This window comes from Rousettus aegyptiacus, unplaced genomic scaffold, assembly GCF_014176215.1.
Source record: "Rousettus aegyptiacus isolate mRouAeg1 unplaced genomic scaffold, mRouAeg1.p scaffold_m13_p_3, whole genome shotgun sequence".
In the NCBI taxonomy this organism is placed as follows: Eukaryota; Metazoa; Chordata; class Mammalia; order Chiroptera; family Pteropodidae; genus Rousettus; species Rousettus aegyptiacus.
In genome coordinates, this window is record NW_023416306.1 from 173,556,600 (window position 1) to 173,577,783 (window position 21,184).

At 68.8% G+C, this 21,184-nt stretch overlaps 2 protein-coding genes across 6 annotated transcripts; one reads left to right on the top strand and one right to left on the bottom strand.

The window, feature by feature from the left end:
- The first annotated feature begins 442 nt into the window (after window positions 1–442).
- Window positions 443–10,011, top strand: CUNH14orf180 (chromosome unknown C14orf180 homolog). 4 transcript variants are annotated; one of them, XM_036217928.1, is made up of 6 exons: window positions 1,433–2,049; window positions 6,064–6,209; window positions 6,310–6,436; window positions 7,335–7,452; window positions 7,984–8,055; window positions 8,322–8,637. In XM_036217928.1, the coding sequence occupies exons 3-6, from the start codon at window positions 6,326–6,328 to the stop codon at window positions 8,504–8,506; spliced, it is 486 nt and encodes a 161-aa protein (XP_036073821.1). In that variant the 5' UTR covers window positions 1,433–2,049; window positions 6,064–6,209; window positions 6,310–6,325; the 3' UTR covers window positions 8,507–8,637. The 4 variants fall into 4 exon arrangements, with proteins under 4 accessions (XP_036073820.1, XP_036073821.1, XP_036073818.1 ...); XM_036217925.1 differs by having other exon boundaries at window positions 1,464–2,049; window positions 7,984–10,011; XM_036217927.1 differs by lacking the exons at window positions 1,433–2,049; window positions 6,064–6,209 and adding an exon at window positions 443–574 and having other exon boundaries at window positions 7,984–10,011.
- TMEM179 (transmembrane protein 179) lies at window positions 9,989–19,493 on the bottom strand. 2 transcript variants are annotated; one of them, XM_016121514.2, is made up of 5 exons: window positions 19,071–19,493; window positions 16,701–16,769; window positions 12,943–13,080; window positions 11,587–11,665; window positions 9,989–10,803 (listed from the first exon to the last, which is right to left on the bottom strand). In XM_016121514.2, exons 1-5 carry the CDS (start codon window positions 19,373–19,375, stop codon window positions 10,630–10,632), a joined length of 765 nt encoding a protein of 254 aa, XP_015977000.2. In that variant the 5' UTR covers window positions 19,376–19,493; the 3' UTR covers window positions 9,989–10,629. The 2 variants fall into 2 exon arrangements, with proteins under 2 accessions (XP_015977000.2, XP_015977001.1); XM_016121515.2 differs by lacking the exon at window positions 16,701–16,769.
- Between the last annotated feature and the right edge of the window lie 1,691 nt (window positions 19,494–21,184).

Here is a 21,184-nt window from a genome sequence, read left to right on the forward strand (position 1 = left end):
CGTAGCTCCGGGATGGGCCTAGGGGCTGGGGGGCAGGGGGGCACCCACCCTTGTCCTGTCCGCAGGCCAGGCCTGTGTTCCCAGGGCCTGGGAAACAGCCACCTCCTATCCCACCCTGGGGCCAGCAGCCTGTCCTCGGGGTCACTGCTATCTCTGCCAAGGGGAGAGGTAATTATAGCTCGGCCCAGCTCTGCCGCCCTGCAGAGGGGCCTGGGGCGGGGACGCGGGCTGGCTGCCGATCGACCCTGAGCCTGGCGGGCAGCACCGCCAGACCAGAGCCTACGGACTCAGGGCAGGCTCGGCTCCACCCGCCCGGCAGCCCGATGCCCGCCCCTCCAGGGCCGGGGCGGAGGGAGGGGTGTTGCCCTGGACTGAGCCCACGGCGGGGGGGGCCGGCGCGGGGAGGGGGCACACTACGGGGCCTGGAGACCGCGGTCCCTCACAGCCTCAGCAGGAAGCCAGGTGAGATCCGGCTCAGGAGAGCAGGGGGACCCCCACCCCATCAGAGGAGGGAGCCTCTAGAGCAGAGGGACTCCCAGCGGTGGACGTGGGCAGAGAACCTGACCCGGACCAGGTGGGCCGCGGATGGGGGCCAGGCTGAGGGCCCCTGTGGCCCTAGACGGGCTGGGGGTGGAGGGCGTGGGCTTCAGTATTAAAACAGGCTCAGTCCCAGGGAAACCAGGGTGGCCCCAGGAGGCCAGCTCCCTCTGATGCTCACGTGTGTGCCATCTATACGGTGGGGGTGGCCAGTGCGCTCAGGGACTTCCCGGGTCCGGGGACTCTGAGCCCTCCCGGGAGGCCAGGCCTGACCCGCCAGCCCCCAGCCGAGCTCCTGTGCAAGGCCCGGCTCCCTGCGGGCCAGGTGGCAACTCAGCCAGCTCCCACCCAGAGGCTAGAGCTCGGTCTCCCCAAACATTGCTGGACAATGAGCCAGGCACTGTCCCTTCAGAAGCCACCAGGAGCCGGGGGCCGAGGCCAGGCAGCAGGTGTGCTGAGCGAAGGGGTCACAGGAAAGGGGACTGGGCTCTCTATGACAGCGGGGACCAGAGCCAGGCACAGAGGGCAGCAGGCCGTCCCCGAAGGCCCTGGGGCCTGCTGAGGGTGCGTCCACGCGGGCTGGCTAGCCCGAATGGTTCCTGACTCAGGCCACTTGAGCCCAGGCCACCATGTTGGGGAATCCCCAGGAAATGGCCCCTTTCCGAGCCGATTCACCGGTCGGGCCCCGGCCCAGCCCGGCGGGCACCCCTGCAGCTCGAGACGCCAGTCACTTGGCACCCGTTGTGTGCGTCCCCCCCAGGACGGTCGGCACGTGGCCTCCGGCTCCGCGGTGCTCTGGGTGGCTGGGAAACGCCCCGTCCTGCTCGGGGGACTGGAACTCAGGGCGTGGCCACCCCAGTCTTCCCGCCCCGCCTGCCTGGGGCAGTAGAGGCCAAGGCCAGCCGCGCCCCATTCCAGGGCTCCTCACTGCAGATGCACAGCCATCTCTCGGTCCCGCTGTTACCCCACATCCCAAATGTGCCCCAGAGACGTGTAGGCCTCACGTCTTGGCGTGGGACGGGAGCCACCAGTCCAGCTCCTGGTTTTGGTCCCCCGGCCAGGGCCAATGGGCAGGCAAGCCGGGGGGTGGCAGTCAGCCCAGCCCGGCCTCCTCGGGAGCTCTCTTGCTCAATTCAGAAGTGCATGTTATCTGGGGAGCCCCCGCCAGTCCCCCCGGCCCGCACTCCGGCCGCTCCAGGGGAGGGGAGGCTGGCGGGGGTGCCCGCGGCCCCCATCGCCTTTCCAGCTGGCAGAGAGCACAGCCCCAGTCCCCTTCAATTCAGCCAAGCGGCCCGGAGCGAATGCCAGAGCGTGGGGAGCCCACACGCCACCCAGAGCCACCCAGCCCTGGGCGAGAGCGCCCCGGGCTGCACTGCCCGGGGGGCCGGGAGGCGGGCGCCTCGGCTGTAAGCGAATCTCTCCGCTGGCTTGTGAGCAGCGGCAGCTCCGGTTCCCCTGCTCCAGGCTCGGACGCCGCGGACGGAGGGCAGGCGGGGAGCTGCGGGAAGCCAGGTGGGCCGGCGAGCGTGCGTGAGCGAGCGTGCGGGGTGTGAGTGTGGGGTGTGTAAGTGTGTGGTGTGTGTATAAGCGCGTGTGCGTGTGTAGGTGTGAGTGCGTGCTCCAGGTTGTCTGCACGTGTGAGCGTATGTGCATGCGGGGTGCGAGCCAGCGCCCCGGAACCCCGGTCCCTCCTGGGCTAGGTCCTCGTGTGGCTCTCCTGCCCTCCGCAGCCCCAGGGCCCCGGGAGGGGGCGTCACCAGTGCCCGCACAGCAGGGGGCCTGGCCATGGCTCTGTCGGGGACCTGGGGGGCCCCTCTGCCTTGGCAAGCTCCTCTGCCCCTGAGCGTGTGGTCCTCCCGGGGGGCGGGTCTCGGAACCGGGTTTGGGGGTGCCTGGCCACTGCCAGCCACGGGGGGCGCTGCGGGCAGGGTGAGCATGCACTGGGGGTCTCGGAGGGTCGCCCGGCGAGCGTGGGCACACGTCAGCGGGCAGCGCAGTGGGGAGGGGGCGCGAGGAAGGACGGGGCGCGCATGCGTGTCGGGTCCCGGAGGTGCGACAGGCCATGACTCCCGGCCTGGGGGGAGGTGGGAGGCCCAGCGGGCGGCCCACGGGGGCCCGGTGCGGGCGGGCGGCAGGGAGGTGACTGGGCCCAGGCGTGGATCCAGGCCAGCCCTGTGCCCCCTGGGGGCTGTGGGAGTGGGGGGCTGGGAGAGAGCTCTGGGGGTTCCCGAGGCCCTGTGGGTGCTGTCACTGTCTCCCAAGGGCTTCGAGCCAAGGTGGGCAGGGAGGGGGCACAGGGCGACACCAGGGACTGTCGACTGTTGGGTCCCAAGGATCCAAGGTGGTGCCCAGCCTGCGCTGCCAGAGAGGGGCCGGGAGCCGGGGTTAGAGGGGTCATGCCTCAGAGGGGCGCGGCCTCCCCAGGGTGGGGGGCAGGGTGACACCCCGCAGGCCCCTGGCCCGGAGCTATTTTCCACCCTTTATCACCTATCTGTCACGAGCTGGCCTCAGAGCAGAGGGCACTCGGGTTACACAGCAGCCCTGCCAGAGGCCCCCACGCAGGCCCCGCCCTCCAGCGTCCAGCCCTGGGGGGCCCACGCGGAGGCCTGGGGGGCAGGAGGCAGTACTGAGAGCCAGCGGCACCCGCCCAGCGTGCCTGAGCCTCGCCCTCTCCCGTGTTATGGTGGGGAAACCGAGGCCCACAGCAGCTGCCCCACTCACTGGGCTCCCTGAGCCAAACAGGGCAGAATCCACGACTCAAGCCAGCCCTGGGGCCAGCGAGGGCCCTGCTGCCAGCCTTCCAGGGGGACGGGGTGGGGGCGGGGAGGCCACTGGGAGCAGAGAAGGGCTCCAGCCAAGGCTCATGGCCAGAGAAGGGGAAGGGGAAGGGGACGTCCCACAGGGAGTCCTCGCTGTCCACTAGGGGCTGGAACTGTCCCAGGCATACACAGTCACGCCCCCTCCCTGAGTGCTAGTGGCCGTGGCTGACGTCACCAAGCACAGGCTCTGTCCCAGGTCCACCTCTGCGCCGTTGACGTGGGTTTGCTGTTGTTCCCATGTGGCAGCTGGGTACACTGAGGCACAGAGAGGGCAGAGACCTGCCCAAGGTCACACACGGTCACACGGGGCCCCGACGAAGCTGACCGAAGCCATCAGGCTGCCCACACCAGAACCACTGAGCTATGTGGCCCGGGCAGTGCCAGGGACACACACTCACACGTTCCACGGGCACCTGCATGCCTGCACACGCATGCACGCAGGCACACTCACACCCACTCGTGTGCACACAAGCACACGCAAGTTCACACACTAACACGTACACACCACACACACCTGCACACATGCACACACGGTTTTCTGTATGTTCGCCACAAGCATCTTCGCCACAAACATTCATGCCACCTTATTAACTGGTGGTAAGGCGCTTTTGCCGTAAAAAATAACATAATGAAATATAAGAGGCACATTAAAAAGGACGCATGAAACGTAAAACACTAACAGCAGAATTAGACTTTATCGTGAAAGTGAAACTACCCGGCCTGGAAGCCACTGCGGCTGCGTAACCGAGCTCGAGCTCGTGCTGCGTGGCGAGAGGCCGCGCGCGCCCGCCGCCCCGCGTCCCCGCCGCCCCGCGCGCCCGCCGCCCCGCGCGCCCGCCGCCCCGCGCGCCCGCCACCCCACGTCCCCGCTGCGCTCCGCGCGCCCCCCGCCCACCCAAGCCGCAGACGGGGACCTCGCGCTCTGGGGGCCTGTGCGTCTGCTCGGCCCCGCCACTCACGTAGCTGGTGAACTCGGAGGGTGGCAGGGAGGTGACTGGACGACCGCGCTCCACGGGTCACCACTGTCCTAGACCTCCACGTCCCCTGGTCGCCGCACAGACCACCATGAGGGCCCGGGTTTCCGTGGTCGAAAAGCGGGAGTAACCGCGAGGACATTGTCAGCCGGACCACACGGCGGGGTCCACGCTGCGCTCCTCGGCCAGTAGTGTGCGCCACGTTTGCGGGAAGAGGAGAGCACCAGACGCAGTGCCGCACGGGCGTACACTCACGCCCACACGCAGGTGCACACGCACGCGCACACTCACGCGTGTCAGATGTACACTCACACAAACACACACGTAACGCAGATGTATACTCAGACTCACACACAAAAATGCACACACATGTGCACATGCACGTATCACACGGATGTATACTCACACACACATGCACCACAGATGTACTCACACGGAAATGCATACTCATGCACACATCTGTATCACACATCACATAGATGTATACTCACAAAAAACTCATGTACACACTCACACACGTTTCACACACCACAGATGTACATTCGCACTCACACATGTACACACGCTAACACACAAATGCATGTACACACAACATATCACACATCACACACATGCGGATACTCTGTTACATACACAAATGCACACACATGCTCACACATACATATCACATTGCGCAGACGTACACTCACACTCACACACTGTAACATGCATTGCACACTCACCACTCACACAAACACACGCATGCTCACACGTGTGCACTCACACATTGCTGCCCGCCACCCTGTGGGCAGCAGGGCTCCATGCTTGGGTGCCGTGGCAAGGCTGCCCTCGTCCGGGCTTGTGGGTCCCCTCGGGGCTCAGCCCGCCGCCAGCCTCTGCAAGCCTGCTTCCTCATCACCCAGGACCCCGCCCAGGGCTTTGGGCACCCGCGGCCTCTGCGTCGGGCCCCAGGGCAGGCCGCTGGGCCTCAGGTGCCCTGGGCCTTCAGATAGGCCGGCTCCCTCGGCCTGGTCCTCCCGGCTGGCGGCGCCCCCCTGACCCTACTTGCGGTAGGAGACCGTTCTCTTCTGACGTGATCGCGGTGGTCCCGGGGTGTCTGGGGGCGTGGGTAACAGGAGCTCGGCTCCTGCCTGCTGAGGGGGCTCAGGGCACAGCCGGCCACCGACTCCCACCTGGGAGGTGGCGCGGGGCCCAGCTCACGCTGCCTCGCCTGACGCCAGCCCCTCCCTGCCGCGAGGTGCCCTGCTCCTTCGGGCTCCTGGGGCACTGCGTGGGGGAACCCCAGCCGGCTCTGGCCTCGATTTCCCCACATGGGCTGCAATGCTGTGGGCCCGTCACTCAGGGCCCTTGGGGACCTGGGGAGCCCGGCCGAGCAGGACAGGGGAGGCCTCAGAAGCCAAAGACCCTTCCCACGATGTGAAAGGGGGTTCATCCCAGAGGGGCTGCACTCAGGGAGGAGAGATGGGTGCACAGCAGCCCCCCGCAACCAGGCCACTGATGACAATGCCCATGCCGCTTATGCCTCATAAGTGAGCAGTTGCGGGGGACAGGGACAGAGTCTGGGCGGGACTGGGGTGCCCCCAGCAGCTCCAGCCCCACCTGGCATGGTGAGCACGACCTCTGGAGAAGCTTCCCCGCCCCGGGGAGCCCCGGCCCCCTCACCCACTCCGAGCCACTCTCATGACAGGAGGTGGTTGAGACGTTCACTGCAGCCTCCATCTCTGACCTCCCAGAGTTACGAGTGACAGTAATGAAGGACAAACTTCCCAAACCCCTGGATAACGGCGTGTGGCTCTAAATTAGGGGACCTCGCCTGTGGAACAGCACCCAGCTGACAGGGGCAGGGCACGGGGGAGCCGCCCGCGGCAGCAGTGCTGAGGTTTCTGGGCGCGGGGCACCCGGGAGGGAGGCCGAGGGGCGGAGGGAGCCAGCCGGCTCCCCGCGGAGAGTTCTCTGCAGTGACGTCCCCGCTTCTCCAGGACCATGTCACAGTAAATGAGGACCGCAGCACGGGCCTCGAGCCCCGACTCCCAGCCAGAGACGCGGCATCAGACCAGGAAGAATGTGTGGGCCACTCAGGGCTCACCGCGGCCCGGGGCGAGGCGGGTAAGGGGTTCCGGGGGGCCTGGGTCCCCAGTGTTGGGCCCGTGGCACCAGCTCCGTGAGCTGGGCCCCCACTGGGGGTGGAGGGTAGGGGAGATGGAAGGGGGCCCGAGCAGTCCCCACCCGTGGGGCCCCCAGAAGGGAATTCTCAGGGGTGACGGAGTGGGCACAGGAAGTGGCACTTCGAGTGCACCTTGGTCTGGCAGAGAGGGTGTCAGGCCCCAGGGTGGGCACGGCGTGACCAGGGTGCAGGGTCCAACCAGGGCGAGGGTGAGGGTACAGCACGCACGGGAGGGGCGGGGGGGCCGGACGAGGTCGGGGGGCTGGGTTGGGGGGCACGTGAGTCCAGGCTCTGCCCCTCCCTGGCCCGGTGGCCTGGTGCTCACAGGCAAGTGACAGAGGTCCAGTGTGTGACAGGAGGCAGCTGTTGGGCCCCCGCGGGGCGCCCAGCTGGGACAGGGCCGGCTCAAGCGTGGCGCCCCCCTGGTGCCCGGGCAGGGGAGACCCCCACGCGGAGCGTTCGGGGGTCAGCGATGTCTCACTCATGCAGCGCAGACATGAAGACAGCCTTCAGTGGGTGTCAGGGGCCACCATCGCCATTGTCACGTGAAAATGATCATGGCCCCTCGGCCCTGGCGGGAGATGTGGGCCTGAGCGGGCACTGACCACGTCCGTGGCATCGGATCGTGGCTGCTCCTAGGCAGGGCGGGGCGGCCCCCCAGGCTGGGGCTGGGATGGAGGGCTGGTCTGCAAGGCGCCCTGTCCGGGCCCCCCCCCAGTGCGGCTGCTCGGACCAGCAGAGGGGGCGGGATCCTGGCGGGCAGCCTGCCTCTGGCCCCTGAGGGCTCGGCGGGAGCTGCTCACTGCTGCCTGCTCCCCCTGCTCCCCACCCCCGCCCCAGGAGGGTGACCAGAAGTGCCCGCCCTCCATCCTGAGACGAAGCCACGGCCACAGGCCTGAGCTGCAGAGGACCACGAGGCGCGTGCAGTTCCACGAGCCCCTGGAGGTGGCCGTCCACTGTAAGACCGGGCCTGGGGCTGTGCGGGGTGGGCGACGTGGTCCCCGGTCCTCGTGAGGGGCCGCCTCTGCCTTCACGGCGTAACCCCAATAAAGCCTGGGCTCACAGGGTCTGTCCAGACAGAGTGACAGTTAATAAAACAGCAACCGGCAGAAAACAGTACAACCGGAGCTGCCCCAACACCTGCCGTCCTCTCGCAGAAAGGCCAGCGGGGCCGCTCCCGTCCCGCGCTCCCCCTGCCCCCGAGCCCCCAGCCCCCAGCGGCGCTCTCCGCCCCCCGCCCACCGCTCCCGCTCTGGCCTTTCCCGTGGGACCCAGCCCCGGGCCAGCCAGCCACGCCGTGCGACAAGTCACCACAACCTCAGCAGCTTCGCATGACTCACATTCGTTCTCGGCATTCCCGTGGGCCGAGGGTCGGGCCGAGGGTCAGCACGGCATCGCTGGCCCTGTGCCCAGCCCCCCGTGAGGCTGCCACCCAGGGCTCGGCCAGGCCTGGGGCTCGCTGCCGAGCCCACTCTGTTCTCCTTCCCAGACATCGCCCGCAGGGAGCCCGCCGCCGGCACCGCCGCCCCCACCGCCGCCAGCACCGCCGCCAGCACCACGGGTAAGTCTGAGCCCTCGCCCCGCCTCCCGCAGGGGCCCGGTGTGGCCCAACCCTGGCCACCTTGGACACCCTCCCAGAGGCCCCGGGCACGGATGGGGGACCTCCGCACCCCACGGGGACTGATGGGCAGAGCCACAGTGCCAGCCATCGGGGGGGCCCCGCTCTGCCTGCAGCTCCCCACCCGCCCCACAGGGAGGCAGGGCCCCGGGTCCTCCTGGGGGGTCGGCCTGCAGGCTGGGGCTCACCTCGTCCCCTCCGGCCCCCAGCGCCCAGCCGGCCCCGGCCCCACGGAGGCTCCCTGCTGCTGCGGCTGTCTCTGTGCGCCCTGCTGGCCCTGGCGCTGGGCCTGTACTGCGCGGGGACCAAGCCCATCGCGCTGGCCCTCGAGGGCCTCCAGGCCCGGCTCCTCGGCCTGGTCCTGCGCCTGCGGCACTGCCTCCTGCAGCTCTGATGGCGCCCGCCGGCCACGCGACAGCGGACGCGCCTCCACGCCCGCGCCCGGCGGGCAGGGCCGCGAGGGGCCCCAGGCTCGAGACCAGACGCACGGCCGCAGCAGGTGGCCCAGCCCGCCCTCAGCAGCACGACCCCCGTCTCACAGGCCGGGGTCTCGTGACAGCCTGTATCAGAAGTTTCCAGTGCTAAAATCAGGACCCACTCACTGTGAACCCCCTGGCCAGCCAGACCTCCCTCCCCCGTCCCAGGACATGGCAATGGCCTTCTGCCACTCAGGCCTGCAGGGTCCACACCCCGAAACCCGGTCGGGAGAAGTGAGCTGGGTTGTCGGTGTGGGCAGGAGTCCCTACCCCTTCCCTGACTCCCCACTTTGGGGGTGGTGCTGGGGTGCCCAGCTATGACTCTGCAATGGGCCCGGCCTGGGATCCCCTCACGCCCCAGGGGAAATGCGTCCTGTCCAGCTGCTCCCCAGCCGTCTGCCTGGTCGTGTGGAGCGGGGGGGGGAGGGGGGTGGCAAAGGGCCAAGAGGCAGGACATTGGTGACAAGCTCCGGGGACCCTCCCGACCTGCCCGGAGCAGGGAGGCCTGGGCAAGATAGGGAGACCGGCGGTCAGACTCCAGGAGGGACTGCGGCGTCGGGCCGAGCCCGCCCGGGGACGGCCTTCGGACGTGTGTCTGGGGGCCGCGCCCTCAGCGCCCGCCCCCGCCGCCTGCGCAGCTGACTTGCTGTTAAAACACGCTGTTGCTCTCCCTGCCTGTGGGTTTCGCTGGGAGGAGGTCAGGGGCCGCTTTGCTGCAGGATTCACCTCAGGGCGCACGTAGAGGTAGGGACCCCGGGCCCCTCCTGGCTTCAGGGCCCAGGAGACCGGCAGGAGGCCCAGCAGAGAGGGGTCCACAGTGGGGGCCCAGACCCTGGCCTTTGGGGATCCTCCCTCCTGCACCAGCCAGGTCCTGGGACCCCGCCTCACCTCATCTCCACAAGAGGATATTCCAGATGGGGAAACCGAGGCTCGGAGCGGTCAGGTCACGTGCCCGAGCTCAGGCAGGCACAGGCCCAGGCTTGGCCCCACCCAACCTGGCAACCGTGGCTGCAGGGAGGGACGAGGCTGCCCCTCCTCACGGCCCGTGGTTCTCAGCCGAGGGCTGGTCACTGCGACGGCCGCAGAGACGTGCTGGCCCCGGAGGCCCACGGACTGTACCCCTGGAAAGCACTCGAGGTGGACACCGTCACCCTGAGCAATCGCCACCCAGAGCCGCCTGCAGAAGCCACGCAGGAGCAGCGGCACGAGACGGTGGGACCCCCGGGACCCCCGTGTGTGTGGGGGGGGGGCGGGGCATGGCTCCTGGCCCTGGAGTCCTGGAACCCCGGGAGCAGACGCAGATCTTCCCCTAAACGACGAGCAGATAACACACTGGAAGGGGCCGCGCCCCGCGAGGGCGTCCAGCGCCTTTTATTTTGGCCTCAAGAAACAGACGCGCGTAAGGTCAAGAATCTTTACTTTCGGTTTAGCCAGAATAGAGTTCAAACACGGATTCCGTTATCAAACAACGGGGAGAAGCAGCATGGGGCACACGCAGGAGCCCCGGGCCGGCCAGCCGCCTGGCCTCCCACCCAGTCCCGGAGGGCCAGCCCACCCACCGCAAGGCACACAGCCCCAGCACCCGCTCCCGGCCCAGCTGCCCCTTTCCCGGACGCCCCTGGGGCATGGACGTCTGGGGGTGCCAGGTGCAGCCCCTGCAGACAGGCCGAGGTGTCAGCGACAGGCCCCCTCTGCAAGTGACCCTGCGGGAAGTGGCCACAGGTCTCTCCTAACCTGCCCCAGACCAGCTCCGGGCCACCCACGAGTGCAGACCCAAGCCCTTGGCGGACCCTCGGCTCAGAGCCTGCGTCCGGCCCCGCTCCTCCCCCTGGGCCTGGCAGGCGGGGGCTGTCGCCCTCTGCAGGAACAGACATGGGGCCCTCGGCAGCCTCACTCACGATGGCAGCAGGGGCGTTGGGGCGAGGGTTGCAGCGCCGGGCAGCGGGGGGTGGACATGCGAGGCTAGGGTGGGCGGGGCTCTGCCGGGGCCACTCGCCAGGGCAGACGGGCGGCCCTGGGCGGGCGGGCCGCCCGGGGCCGCCTAGATGACGGCGCTCTCCTCCCGGAAGGAGCCGCGGGCGCCCGGCCTGGCCAGCAGCAGCGCCTTCTCCTGCGGCGGGCTGTCCAGCAGGTCCTGCCGGTAGCTGTGGTAGACCCTCAGGAAAGCCAGCGTGGTGGCGGCCAGCCAGGCCAGCCACGAGGCCCAGAGGCCAAACTACACAGGGCAGAGAGGGGCTCAGTGGGGGGGCCGGCCGGACCCAGAGCCCTCCGCTGGTGCCCCCTCCTCCAGGGACAGGACGGGACCCCTGGGCAGGAGAGCGGTGGACGCGTCCTGGGGTCGACTTTCTTCCTGTCTCGTGCAGCCACTGCTGCGCCTGCGCTGGCCCCCGGGCCGGGCCGTCCCCTGTCCCTGGCAGGACAACAGCAGAGCAGCCCGCCTGCCGGCAGCTGGTCCCCAACGGAGCCTCCCGCAGCGGCTGGGACACGCTGGCCTTTACCCGCAGGGACCGGCCGCTGAAGCAGAGCCAGGCCGAGCCGCAGGGACCGCTCTCGCTCGTGGGCGTTTGTCATCAGGCCCCTCGCCCCTCCTTCACCTAACAGGCCCGATTTAGGGCGGACGCATTTTCCACCCCGTCTGCGTGAAGGGGTCTCTGGCGGTTCCGGCTCCCGCCCGGTCCCCCAACCCGCCACCACCCAGAGGCCCAGAGGGCTCCCCCGCCCGGTCCTCGGGCTGGCCACCAGCAAGCATGAGCCTCGAGCAGCCCGTCTGGGGTCCGCAGGGGACGTGGGTGCCGGCCGGCCCTGCTTGGTGCTGGAGGGAGCCGCCCCACCCTGGCAGCCTCAGGGCCATTGGCATCACCCACCGGGACGTGGACGTGGGCCCTCACTGACCGCGACACATCGGGCATGCCTGCGTCCGGCACATGAGCTCCCCAGAGTGGACTGGAGCTTCCTGGAGGGCAGGCACACCCCGCTTCCTGCCCGGGACCCCGCCTACCTGGGCGATGGCAAACTGGTCGTAGAAGGCGGAGTTGTCCACGTTTAGCTCCAAGTCGATGTCCTGCAGCTCTTCGCAGCTAAAACGGCAAGGCACAGAGGGGCACGGTCCCTGCTGGGCCACCGAGCACAGGGGGCAGCGAGCGCCACCCCCGAAGGGCAGGTGGAGATCCCTGAGGCGGGGCAGACGGGGGACGCCTGTCCGTGGGCCCGGGACCCTGCAGAGCTGGCCCCAACCAGCCCTGGACAGTGGAGGACAGTGACGCCAGCCTCGGCTCTCCTGCAGACTGTCCCTGTCCCCACGGCACCCCAGCCCTGCAGGGTCACAGGCTGAGAAGTGGGACCGCCCTGCCCACCCCCAACCGCCTCGCCGACCACGGCGCGCAGCACTGGCCAATGGTCACGTGGGGCCTGGCAGGCTCAACCACAAGGCCCGTGGGTGGCTGGGCCGGGCCAGGCCTCAAGCCTGGAGTGGACGGGCCGGGGCTCCAGGCCCGTAGCCCCCTGAGACGGCCAGACACATTGCAGGGGTGCGCAGCCCAGAGACGGAGGGGCCGGTGGTCAGGGCTCATCGTGGAGGGGCAGAGAGAGCTGGGGCATCTTTCCGGAGAAGGCCAAGGCCGTGCCCAGGGCCCCCCGAGACTCTGAGGGATCCTGGTGGGTGAGGGAGCAAGAGTTCTGGGGTCCCAGCAGGGTCAGTGCGGGCGAGACACCCCCCTGCCGCGAGGGGCTGCCGGCGGCGGGTTCCGGGGTGCTCGCAGCTTCCCCGGCGTGTGCCCCAGGCTGCAGCCCGGGCCCCCAAGGTGAGGTGCAGCAGGAGCAGGTAAGAAGCCCCCACCTCGGCTTCTCCACCCATCTTACATGTCGGGGTTCCAGGCCTGATTTCACTTAAATAAAGTGGAGCCCCTACAAGAGGTGACCCAAGGGTCTCGCCTTCCACGAAACGCTCCCCCTTAGGGCAGGGCAGCAGGCAGTCCCTGGGGGCCAGGTGGTCACCATGCTCTACCCGGGGCGGCCCCCAAGCCAGACGCCACCCCTGCTCAGGGCTCCGAGGACCCCTACCCACACCCCGAGGCTTCTGCCCCCCCAGCTGCTCCCGCACCCCTTCCAAGCCCTCAGGGCGCAAGGCTGCCAACAGGGACCTAGGGTCCACCCTGCAGGATGTGATGGGCATCGGAAGCTCTGCCCTCCCAGCCCCCCACGGGGCACGCCCCGGGGTCCCGCCGTGCTGGAGGCTTTGGGCTCCCTGAACCGGGAAGGGGGACAGTGACGCGGAGAGGCGGGTCCCGGGGGCAGCTGGCGGGCGGGCGGCAGGCGGCTCAGGACGGTCGTCCAGGAAGGCGCCTCTGGGGCGCACCTGTGGGGCACGGTGCCCTTCTCGGTGACGGCGTCGCACCACATGGCGAAGCCCACGCTCACGACGGTGCTGGCGATGAAGACCAGGAGCACCGCGAAGGAGCCGGCCAGCAGGTGCAGGAGGGCGCAGAGGAGGGAGCTGCGGGCGACGGGCTGGGTCAGTGGGGCCGCGGGGGCCGTGAAGGGGGCGCGGGGAGCCACGCAGGCCTCCCACACCGTGCCGGCCCTCCTGCTGTCCCCACAGCCCCCCAAGTCCCAGCCCCAGGCTGGGGCCCCGCCTGCACACACGCTGACGGGCGCCTCCAAGGCCGTGTGCTCCCCCGGCCGCCGGCCAGGCTGGCCTGGACCCGCGTCCGGTGTGCGCCTGGCCGCTGCTCTGATGGCCCCGCTGAAGCCGAGAGGCCGAGCCGCGATCAGGGCAGGGCACCCGGGAGGCAGGGGCCGCTCAGGGCCGCCCCCGGGTCCACACGGGCACCAGTGCTCACCCTCCGGGGGCACCCGCACACCCTCGGGCTCTCTGCCCCACCCGGCAGCCTCTCCTGCCCGCCCAGGCGCCCGCTGCCCAGCCACCTCCCCCTGCCCAAGGTCCAGAGTCCCGCACGGAGCCCTGGCAGGTGGAGCCTGGGTGCTCCCGAGTCTGTGGGAGTGGGGGACACGGGCTGTCCCATGGGGACCGCAGGGCATCTCCCTCAGGAGGGACAGCTGCCCAGCCTCTCCCTCGCCTGCCAGCAGGTGTGGTGCGGACAGCAGCAAATCTGAGGGGAATGACCCGCGAGACCCGCTCCACAGGCACCTACTAAGCAGGGTCCCACTGAGCTCGGCTGAGCTGCCGCCATCGACGCGGTGACTGGGCACAGCCGGGCCGCACACTGTCTAGCCACCGCGCCTTCGTTCATTCACCTGAGAAAGCACTGCGAGCCTCCCCCCGCCCCCCCCACACACACACACACAGCGGAACCGGCTGAGTCCCCAGGACTGTCCGCCCTGCACGGACCACAGACTGCCCGCCGGAGCCGGGATGGCAGCCGAACCTGTCCGCAGGGGGCTGGGACAGGCCAGGTGACAGGTGTGACTGAAGCGACCAGGGAGGGGCCGGCCAGCGGGCGTGCACACGCTCGCACGCACGTGCGGGGCCGACACCGCGGGCCAGTGCGGCCGGCACGGCGCCCCGTGCAAGGCCACGGCCGGCTCCTCCGAAGTCCAGCGCTGCAGCCTGGCGCACCCGAGGTCCCCGCTCGGGGTCACGGCCGCGTGTTCACTGCAGAGCCCCCCTGCGCTTGGTGCCCTGCTCTGCCCGAGCCCTGGGGACCTCATCGAGCTGGGCGGCTGTGTCACCCAGCCAAACCAGACCGGCAGTCTCCTGCCGCCTCAGGCCCCACCCCCTCTGCCAGGAGGTGACCCCTGTCCCCGCCCCCGCTGGGTCCTCGCAGGGAGGGTGGGAGGGCAGGGGGTGCGTGCTCACCTGGCCACGCTCTTCCAGCGAAGGCTCCTCCACACCCCCTCCCCTTCCCGGGCCCCCCCACTGGGGGCGGGGACGCCTCTGCAGGGCCCCAGCCGGCCCACGCCTCAGCCTCTGGCCACCACCCTGCTCTGGTCACCTTCGCGCCTCAGCCATCGTTCCCGGCTGGGACCCTGACAGACACGGTCCTGAACTCGGTTCTGAACTCAAAACCCAGCCGGCCCCGGTGCCTTGAATATGGGCTCAGGGCCGTCGGCTCTAACGCGGGACACGGAAGAGCCCGTCCCCCGAGGCCGTCACCAGGCAGCGCTTTTGCCAGTGCGTGACCTTCCTCACGTCACGCTCTGGGCCTCGGCTCCCCCTGTGAGCCACGCAGAACATGCCCCACTGCTTACCATGGAAACTGGGGTGACAGACGGGGCGCTGCTGCCCTGGGCGCACTGTGCACACGCCCCCTGACCAGGACTGACCTCTGCCCCCCGTCCAGGCTGGGACGGGCTCCCTGCTCCCCGGCCTGCAGCTGGGTGCAGGGGGCTGGGCTGGGCTGCCATGGAGGAGGGGGTGCAGGAGATGGGGTCACCCTCAGGAGCTCGATGCCTGGACACTGGCTCAGGGGCCAGCCGCACCCCTGGGGGGCACCCCTGTGGGGTAGCGTGGGGCCGGGTGGGACTCAGCTTGTAGGAACAGCCCAGTCCATAGGAGCAGGGGTTACCCAGAGCTCACTCTGCAGTCCCCGATGGCAGCTTCACCCTAGCTCGTTGGTCCCGGGGGGCCAGGAGGGGCTTCCACAGGCAGAGCAAAGCAGCGGCCCACCCTGGGCACAGAGGTTCAGCCCGCTGGACCGTCGATTCCACAGCAGTCCTCTGTCCGCCCTCCACCCCCTGCCAGCCCCCCAAGCACCCTGTCCTCAGGCACCCCGCGTCCCAGACGGGCCTGCTGCTGCCCACAGCAGCCTTCCTGTGGGAGGGATGGCCAGGGTGCAGAGGCCAGGCCAGCCAGGCCAGCCAGGCCAACCGCCTACCGACAAAGCCCGCTCCCTCGGGGGAGTGACCGCCCCACGGCCTGCACGGCCGTCTAGAGCAGCGTGTGAGTGGCTTGTCCTTCCCTGTGTGGCCGGAAGCGCCCCCCACACGGAGGGCCCAGGACCAGCCACACTCTGCCCCTGCCACCTCCGAGAGCGCCTGCACCCAGCAGGAGGCCCCAACACCCCAGCTGCACCCCCGGGACGCCGGCAGGACTGGGGAGGGCGCGGGCTGGGGCGCCTCCAGCTACCAGCCTCTCCCGCCCCTCCCGCCGGCCCTGGTCGCTTTCCTCGGAACCAGCTTGGGCTCCAGATTGTTGAAGAGCTGGGTGTGTCCAGAGTCTCTTCGCCCCCGCCGCCCCCCCCCCGAGTTCACGACGCCACCCCACCACCTGCCCCCTCCCCCAGGGACTGGACAGGGCAGCGGTCAGGGCCGGGGAGCCCGCACACACAGGGTTAATGCCATCTTTCTCCCGCAGCCTCTCAGGGTGCCCTGTCTGGATGTGCCGTCTCCATGGCGACAGCATCCCGGGAAGCCCTGGGAGCGGTCTGCAGGCTGAGGGAGGCTGTGGGCAGGCAGATGGGTTGTTTGAACCCAGTGCTCCCCAGCCGTCAATCACAAACCACAGCCACCTGGACACTCGCAAGGCCCCCACTTGGGCCGAGCTGCCCAGGCCCCAGGGCTCGCGGGTCACCCTCAGATCCTCCGTCCTCCCGGAAACAGTGAGCCTCCCAGGAAGCCACAGGTGCCAGAGCCACTCACTCACCCCTGTAGTCAGCAGCCAGGAAGCCCCGCGCAGGAAGCTGCCCCCGGTGCCCGAACCCCTCCCAGTCCTAGGCACAGGCAGCCAGGCCCCCACTTTGCACGGAATGCACCCCACAGGAGGAGGGAGGTAGCACTGCGAAGGCAGAGTCTGACCCGTGAGCTCGGGACGCAGCCAAAGAGTGGGCTCCGCCCGTGGTCTTCGGGGGGGGGCGGTCCTGGTGGCCTCGGATGTGGGGCCTTAAAAGAATGAGTGTGGACACTCACCCTAAGCAGGTAGGCCCCCTAAAATCCCGAGTGAGAGAGGGCAGTGACGTCCCTGGTGGGGCATCAATGGCCCGGAGAGCCCCCGCCCATCACATGAGCTCTCTCAAACTGCCCGTCCTGGCCTGGCTGTCCGGAGCCCCCTTGCTGGCTGAGCCCCGACTCTCCTGGTGCACGCGGACTAACCAACAACTGCGCTGACGGGCGGCCCTGGCTGACCATCTTGCCTGCAGCCGGACGAGGCAGACCCACCTTTCCTGGGGGTCCGGAACTCGCCGACAAGCCAGCTCGGAGGGCTGAGCCCCTGGCCGCACTGTGACTCTGCAAAGATATCGGGGCGAGTGGCTGTGAGGCAGCAGCGCTCAGGATGCCGGCGTCGTTCTGTCGTTCGATCAACAAACACTAATTCGGGGACCCTGAGCACTGTGCCCTGCGCTCAGCCCCGGGCGCACGGAGGCGAATGAGGCACGCGCCGGCCTGGGGTTCCTCCAGCTGGGGCTCCCCCAGGCAGGCAGCCACGGCCTGGACAGCCACGAGCGCTCAGGCCAGTCCCGCAGCCGGACCCAGGATGCCGAAGGGCGGGCGCTCTCAACACACGTTGCCACACCTGGCGGGCCGCCCGCTGGACAAGGTGGGGGCAGGTGGCTGCACAGCCGTGGGGCCCTGGCCGCTGCTCCCGATGGCCCAGGACTTTGTGCAACGGACGTCCCCGGAAAAGAAAAGGCTGGCCGCAGCTTTGGCTGCCATGATCGAAGCCTGGACAGAGGTCGCCGTTGGTGGGGCAGGTGAGCCCCTGGAACCGACGCAAAGGGACCAGGCCACGTCCCCAGAGCACGAGCGTCCCCGTCCCCGGAGGCCGACGTAGCGGGGGTTGGGGGGGACACAGGAACTCCCCAGCTCTCGGGTTTCTAGCTTTAAAATGGGGCTGGCGATGCCAGTGCCACCGAGCTGAAGGTCACCTTCTATAAGATGACAAAGGACAGGGGCTGCCTTTGGGAATCCCCCGGGTTTGCTGCCCATTCATGTGAGATGGCAGCCCCGAGTGACCAGGATGCCTCTCCCGGCCTGCAGGCCTGTCTGGCCCCAGCCTCCGGAGGTCACCCACGGCACTCCGAGCCACACAGGCCGGGCCCTGCCCAGAGTCCTCGCCAGCTGGGCCCTGAGCGCCATGCAGCCACTTGTCTCGTGGGGACGCGCTGGAATAATGGGCACGACGTGACGGCAAACCGCGGCCCCACAGGCCTGTGCCCGCTGCCCGCAGCCTCCCAGGCTGAGGGACCGCAACCTGCCCACGCCACCCTGTCTCACACTCGGAGGCGCCGGCCTGCACGGGGACGCTGCCTGGGGTGACACCTGGGCGTGGCAGTGGGTGCAGACGCTGTGCCAAGCATGTCCCCAGGACGCCAGCCCTCGAGCGGGCTGAGGAAGGCAAGGACCAGCCTGGGCTCCCCCAGGCAGAGCCCGAGCCCCCCAACACCTGGTGGCCTCCCCAGGCTGACATGCAACTTCCTGCGGACCCCAAATCCAGAACCGTACTGCAGCGGGTTGAACCATGTCCCCAACAACGTATGTCTGAGTCCACCCCGGCACCTGCAAACGTGACTTCAATTGGACATAGGGTCTTTGCAGATGTGATTAAGCTACAGGTCTCGAATGAAGCCATGCTGGGTTTGGGGTGGGCCCTGAACCCAAAGACTGCCGTCGTTCTAGAATATAAGAGACAGAAGGAGAAGCCAAGCAGAGACAAGGCCAGAGACTGGGGTGACAGCCGGAAGCCGAGGAGCGGCCTCGAGCTGGGAAGGGGCCTGGGAAGGGGCCTGGGTAGGGGCCTAGGAAGGGGCCTGGGAAGGGACCTGGGAAGAGGCCTGGGAAGAGGCCTGGGAAGGGGCCTGGGTAAGGCGCCCCCTCCAGAGGGGACCAGCCCTGTCGTCCCCTTGACCCTGCACATCTGGCCTCCAGAAGCCTCTGAGAGCAAATCCAGTTAAGCCCCATTTTGCGGCACTTTGTACAGCAGACCCAGGAAACTCACACGCATGGGATGTCGCCCATCCTCCAGGGGTGCCCCTGCCTCCCCCCACCCTGGCGAATCACATCCCACTCGCTTCTGAAGCAGGACCAGGGCAGCAAAGGAGAAGAGGAGAAGGGACCAGGAGCGAGGCTGGTAGGGACGACGCGAGGCCCTTCCGCCCGGGCTCCCTCCCCCATCCGCCGTCTGCCCGGTCGCCCTCGTCCGGGCCTGGTCCCTCGCGCCTCCAGGGGAGCAGAGCGCAGGCCGGAGACCGGGGTGAGGGGGCTGGGGAGTGTTGGGGGGGTTGTCCAAGGTGCTGACTGGCGAGGCCCGGCCGAGCCGGCGCAGGCCTGCTCCAGATGACAGTGCAACATCCACACCCCGGGATCGGGAGGGGGGGACCCCTAGCCTAACACGGAGGACGGGTGAGCGTGAGCGTCATGGTGCCTGGGCAAACGGCAGTGTGCGTGGCCGGGGTGCGGGCCCAGGGCCGCCTAGATCCCGGGGAGATGGAGGGACACACGCTCCTGGGGGCGCTAGGGCGCAACAGGGGCGCCGCGCCGGGGCCGAGGGCTGCGTCCGCCGGGGCGGGCGGCCGCGAGGCGCCCACTTACCCCTCGCGCCCCTTGCAGAGGAAGAAGAGCGCGCGCCAGGCGTGCGCGGCGGCGAGCAGCAGCGACAGGATGCCGGCCAGCAGGCCGACGCGGCAGGCGGCCGGCGGGCCCCACTCCTGCACCGTGAAGCGCTCGCGCTCCTGCACCGTCAGGTTGGCGCTCAGCCACATGCCCTCGGTGAAGAGCAGGCAGCGGCCGCGGAAGTCGTGGCCGTGCTCGGACAGCGGCACCACCACCACGAAGCTGAACAGGAAGGCCAGGAAGTAGCAGACGCACTGCGCGAAGAGGAAATTGTTGAGCGCCATGGCCGTGCCGCGCGCGCGAGGAAGCGGCCGGAGGAGGCCGCGGGGCTGGGCGGGCGGCGCGGGGCCAGCGGCGCGGGCCGCGGGCCGGGAGCGGGCGGTCTGGGAGCGGGGATCCGGGGTCCGGGAGCGGGGGGCCGGGGGCCGGGAGCGGGGGCCGGGGGCTGGGAGCGGGGTGCCGGGGGCCGGGGGCCGGGGGCCGGGAGCCGGGGCCGCCGGAGTCTCCTGGCGCCGGCGCGCGCGCAGGCCGGGCCGGGGCCGCGCGGGAGGCTGCGCAGTGGCGGCGCTGGCGGGTCCTGCGCGCCCCGCCCGGGATGCGTGCGCAGCGGCCAAACGCGGGCTACGCCTGCGGTCAGCACCACGGACAGCTCCCGGGGGGCGGCCTGGAGGCCGAAGCAGAGCGAGCGCGCGCGGGTGGGGGTGTGGAATGGATACCCCGAGGGCGAACGGGAACAGCGGTAGGTCCGCTTATCGGGGACCAACTCTGCCACTAACCTACTAGGAGCCACTTGCCTGGGCCTCACATAGGCTGGTTCTGCGTCCCCAATGGCTTAAGGAAAGGCGGCTAGGTGACAGGGGCGGGAGCGACGTGTGCAGTCCAGGCTGGAATGGCCACTCTGCAGCGGTCCCTGATGAGGAACGTGGGGCAAGGGGGTCAGAGGGCAGGGGAGCGGGGTCAGCAGGACGGGCTCCGAGGCCACCTGCCCAGAGCACCCCGCGTGGTGAGGCCGGGGCGTGGGGAGGGGGGCGTGGGTCTGCGAGCTCCTTGCGCTTTTCCGGCCCCAGCCTCGACGGGGACATCTGTTACATTGTCTGACAGGAGCCGGGCCCAGAGTCGATGTTCATAAGATGAATGAATAATGGATGCCCAGGCGCCTCATTAAGACAGCCTTTGCTGAGATGGGATCTGCGGATGCATTAATTAATAGAATTAACGCCTCTTCCAGGCTGCTTTCAGACGAACTCACGTCCCGCCTGTCCCAGAGCGAGGACGCCGTGGCGTCGCTCCTTCAAAAGACACGACCAGGCGGTTGAAAATCGCATCACCACCTTTGTTACAAGCAATGAAAACTCCTGTGTTTTATTGCCAAAGCAATACGTGCTCACTTAAAAAATCAAGCAACAGAGAGATGTACAAAATAAAAGGACAGCGTCCCCTTATCATCCGCCGCCGCCGCCCCGCCACGCTACTGGGCGACCGCTTTCCAAGCGAGCGTGCAGGTCCGCGGGCAGATGCCTCCCCCGCGCGCGGCCCGCGGGCGCCCTTCCCGCCACCCCGCGCCTTCGCGGCTGCTGCCCACGCCGCAGCCGCGACGCTCACCCAATTAGCCTCCTTCTCTTCGGGTGGGTGTTCCACGCCTTCGGTTTTCGCCATTTCAAATCCTATTGCGAGAACATCCTCGTAGGTATACGCTTGTGTGCTTGCACATGTATCTCTCGTAAGAGAAATTCTCAAAAAAAGAAATTGCTGAGTCACGAGGTATGTGAGTGTTACGCGCTGACAAAGAACCGATGGCCAAACCGGCGTCCGAAAATGCCGGGCGAGCTCGCCGTCACCCCCGTGCCGCAGACAGCCTGAGAAATGCCAGTCGCTTCCAAACGCTGTCAGTCCTGCTCGGAAACCGAAACCTCGACCTGTGAGGTGTGTCCCCTTCACCACCCAAGGCTGTGTCTCTCATGCTCGTTACCACCTGCGGTCTGTCATCTGTGAACTGCACGCTCAGTCTGCAGCCGCTCCTGAGCGTGCGTTGACGACAAGGCGCAGGCCTGTGACGGCAGCCCTTCTCCTGGAGGATACACTCGGGGTTCTGC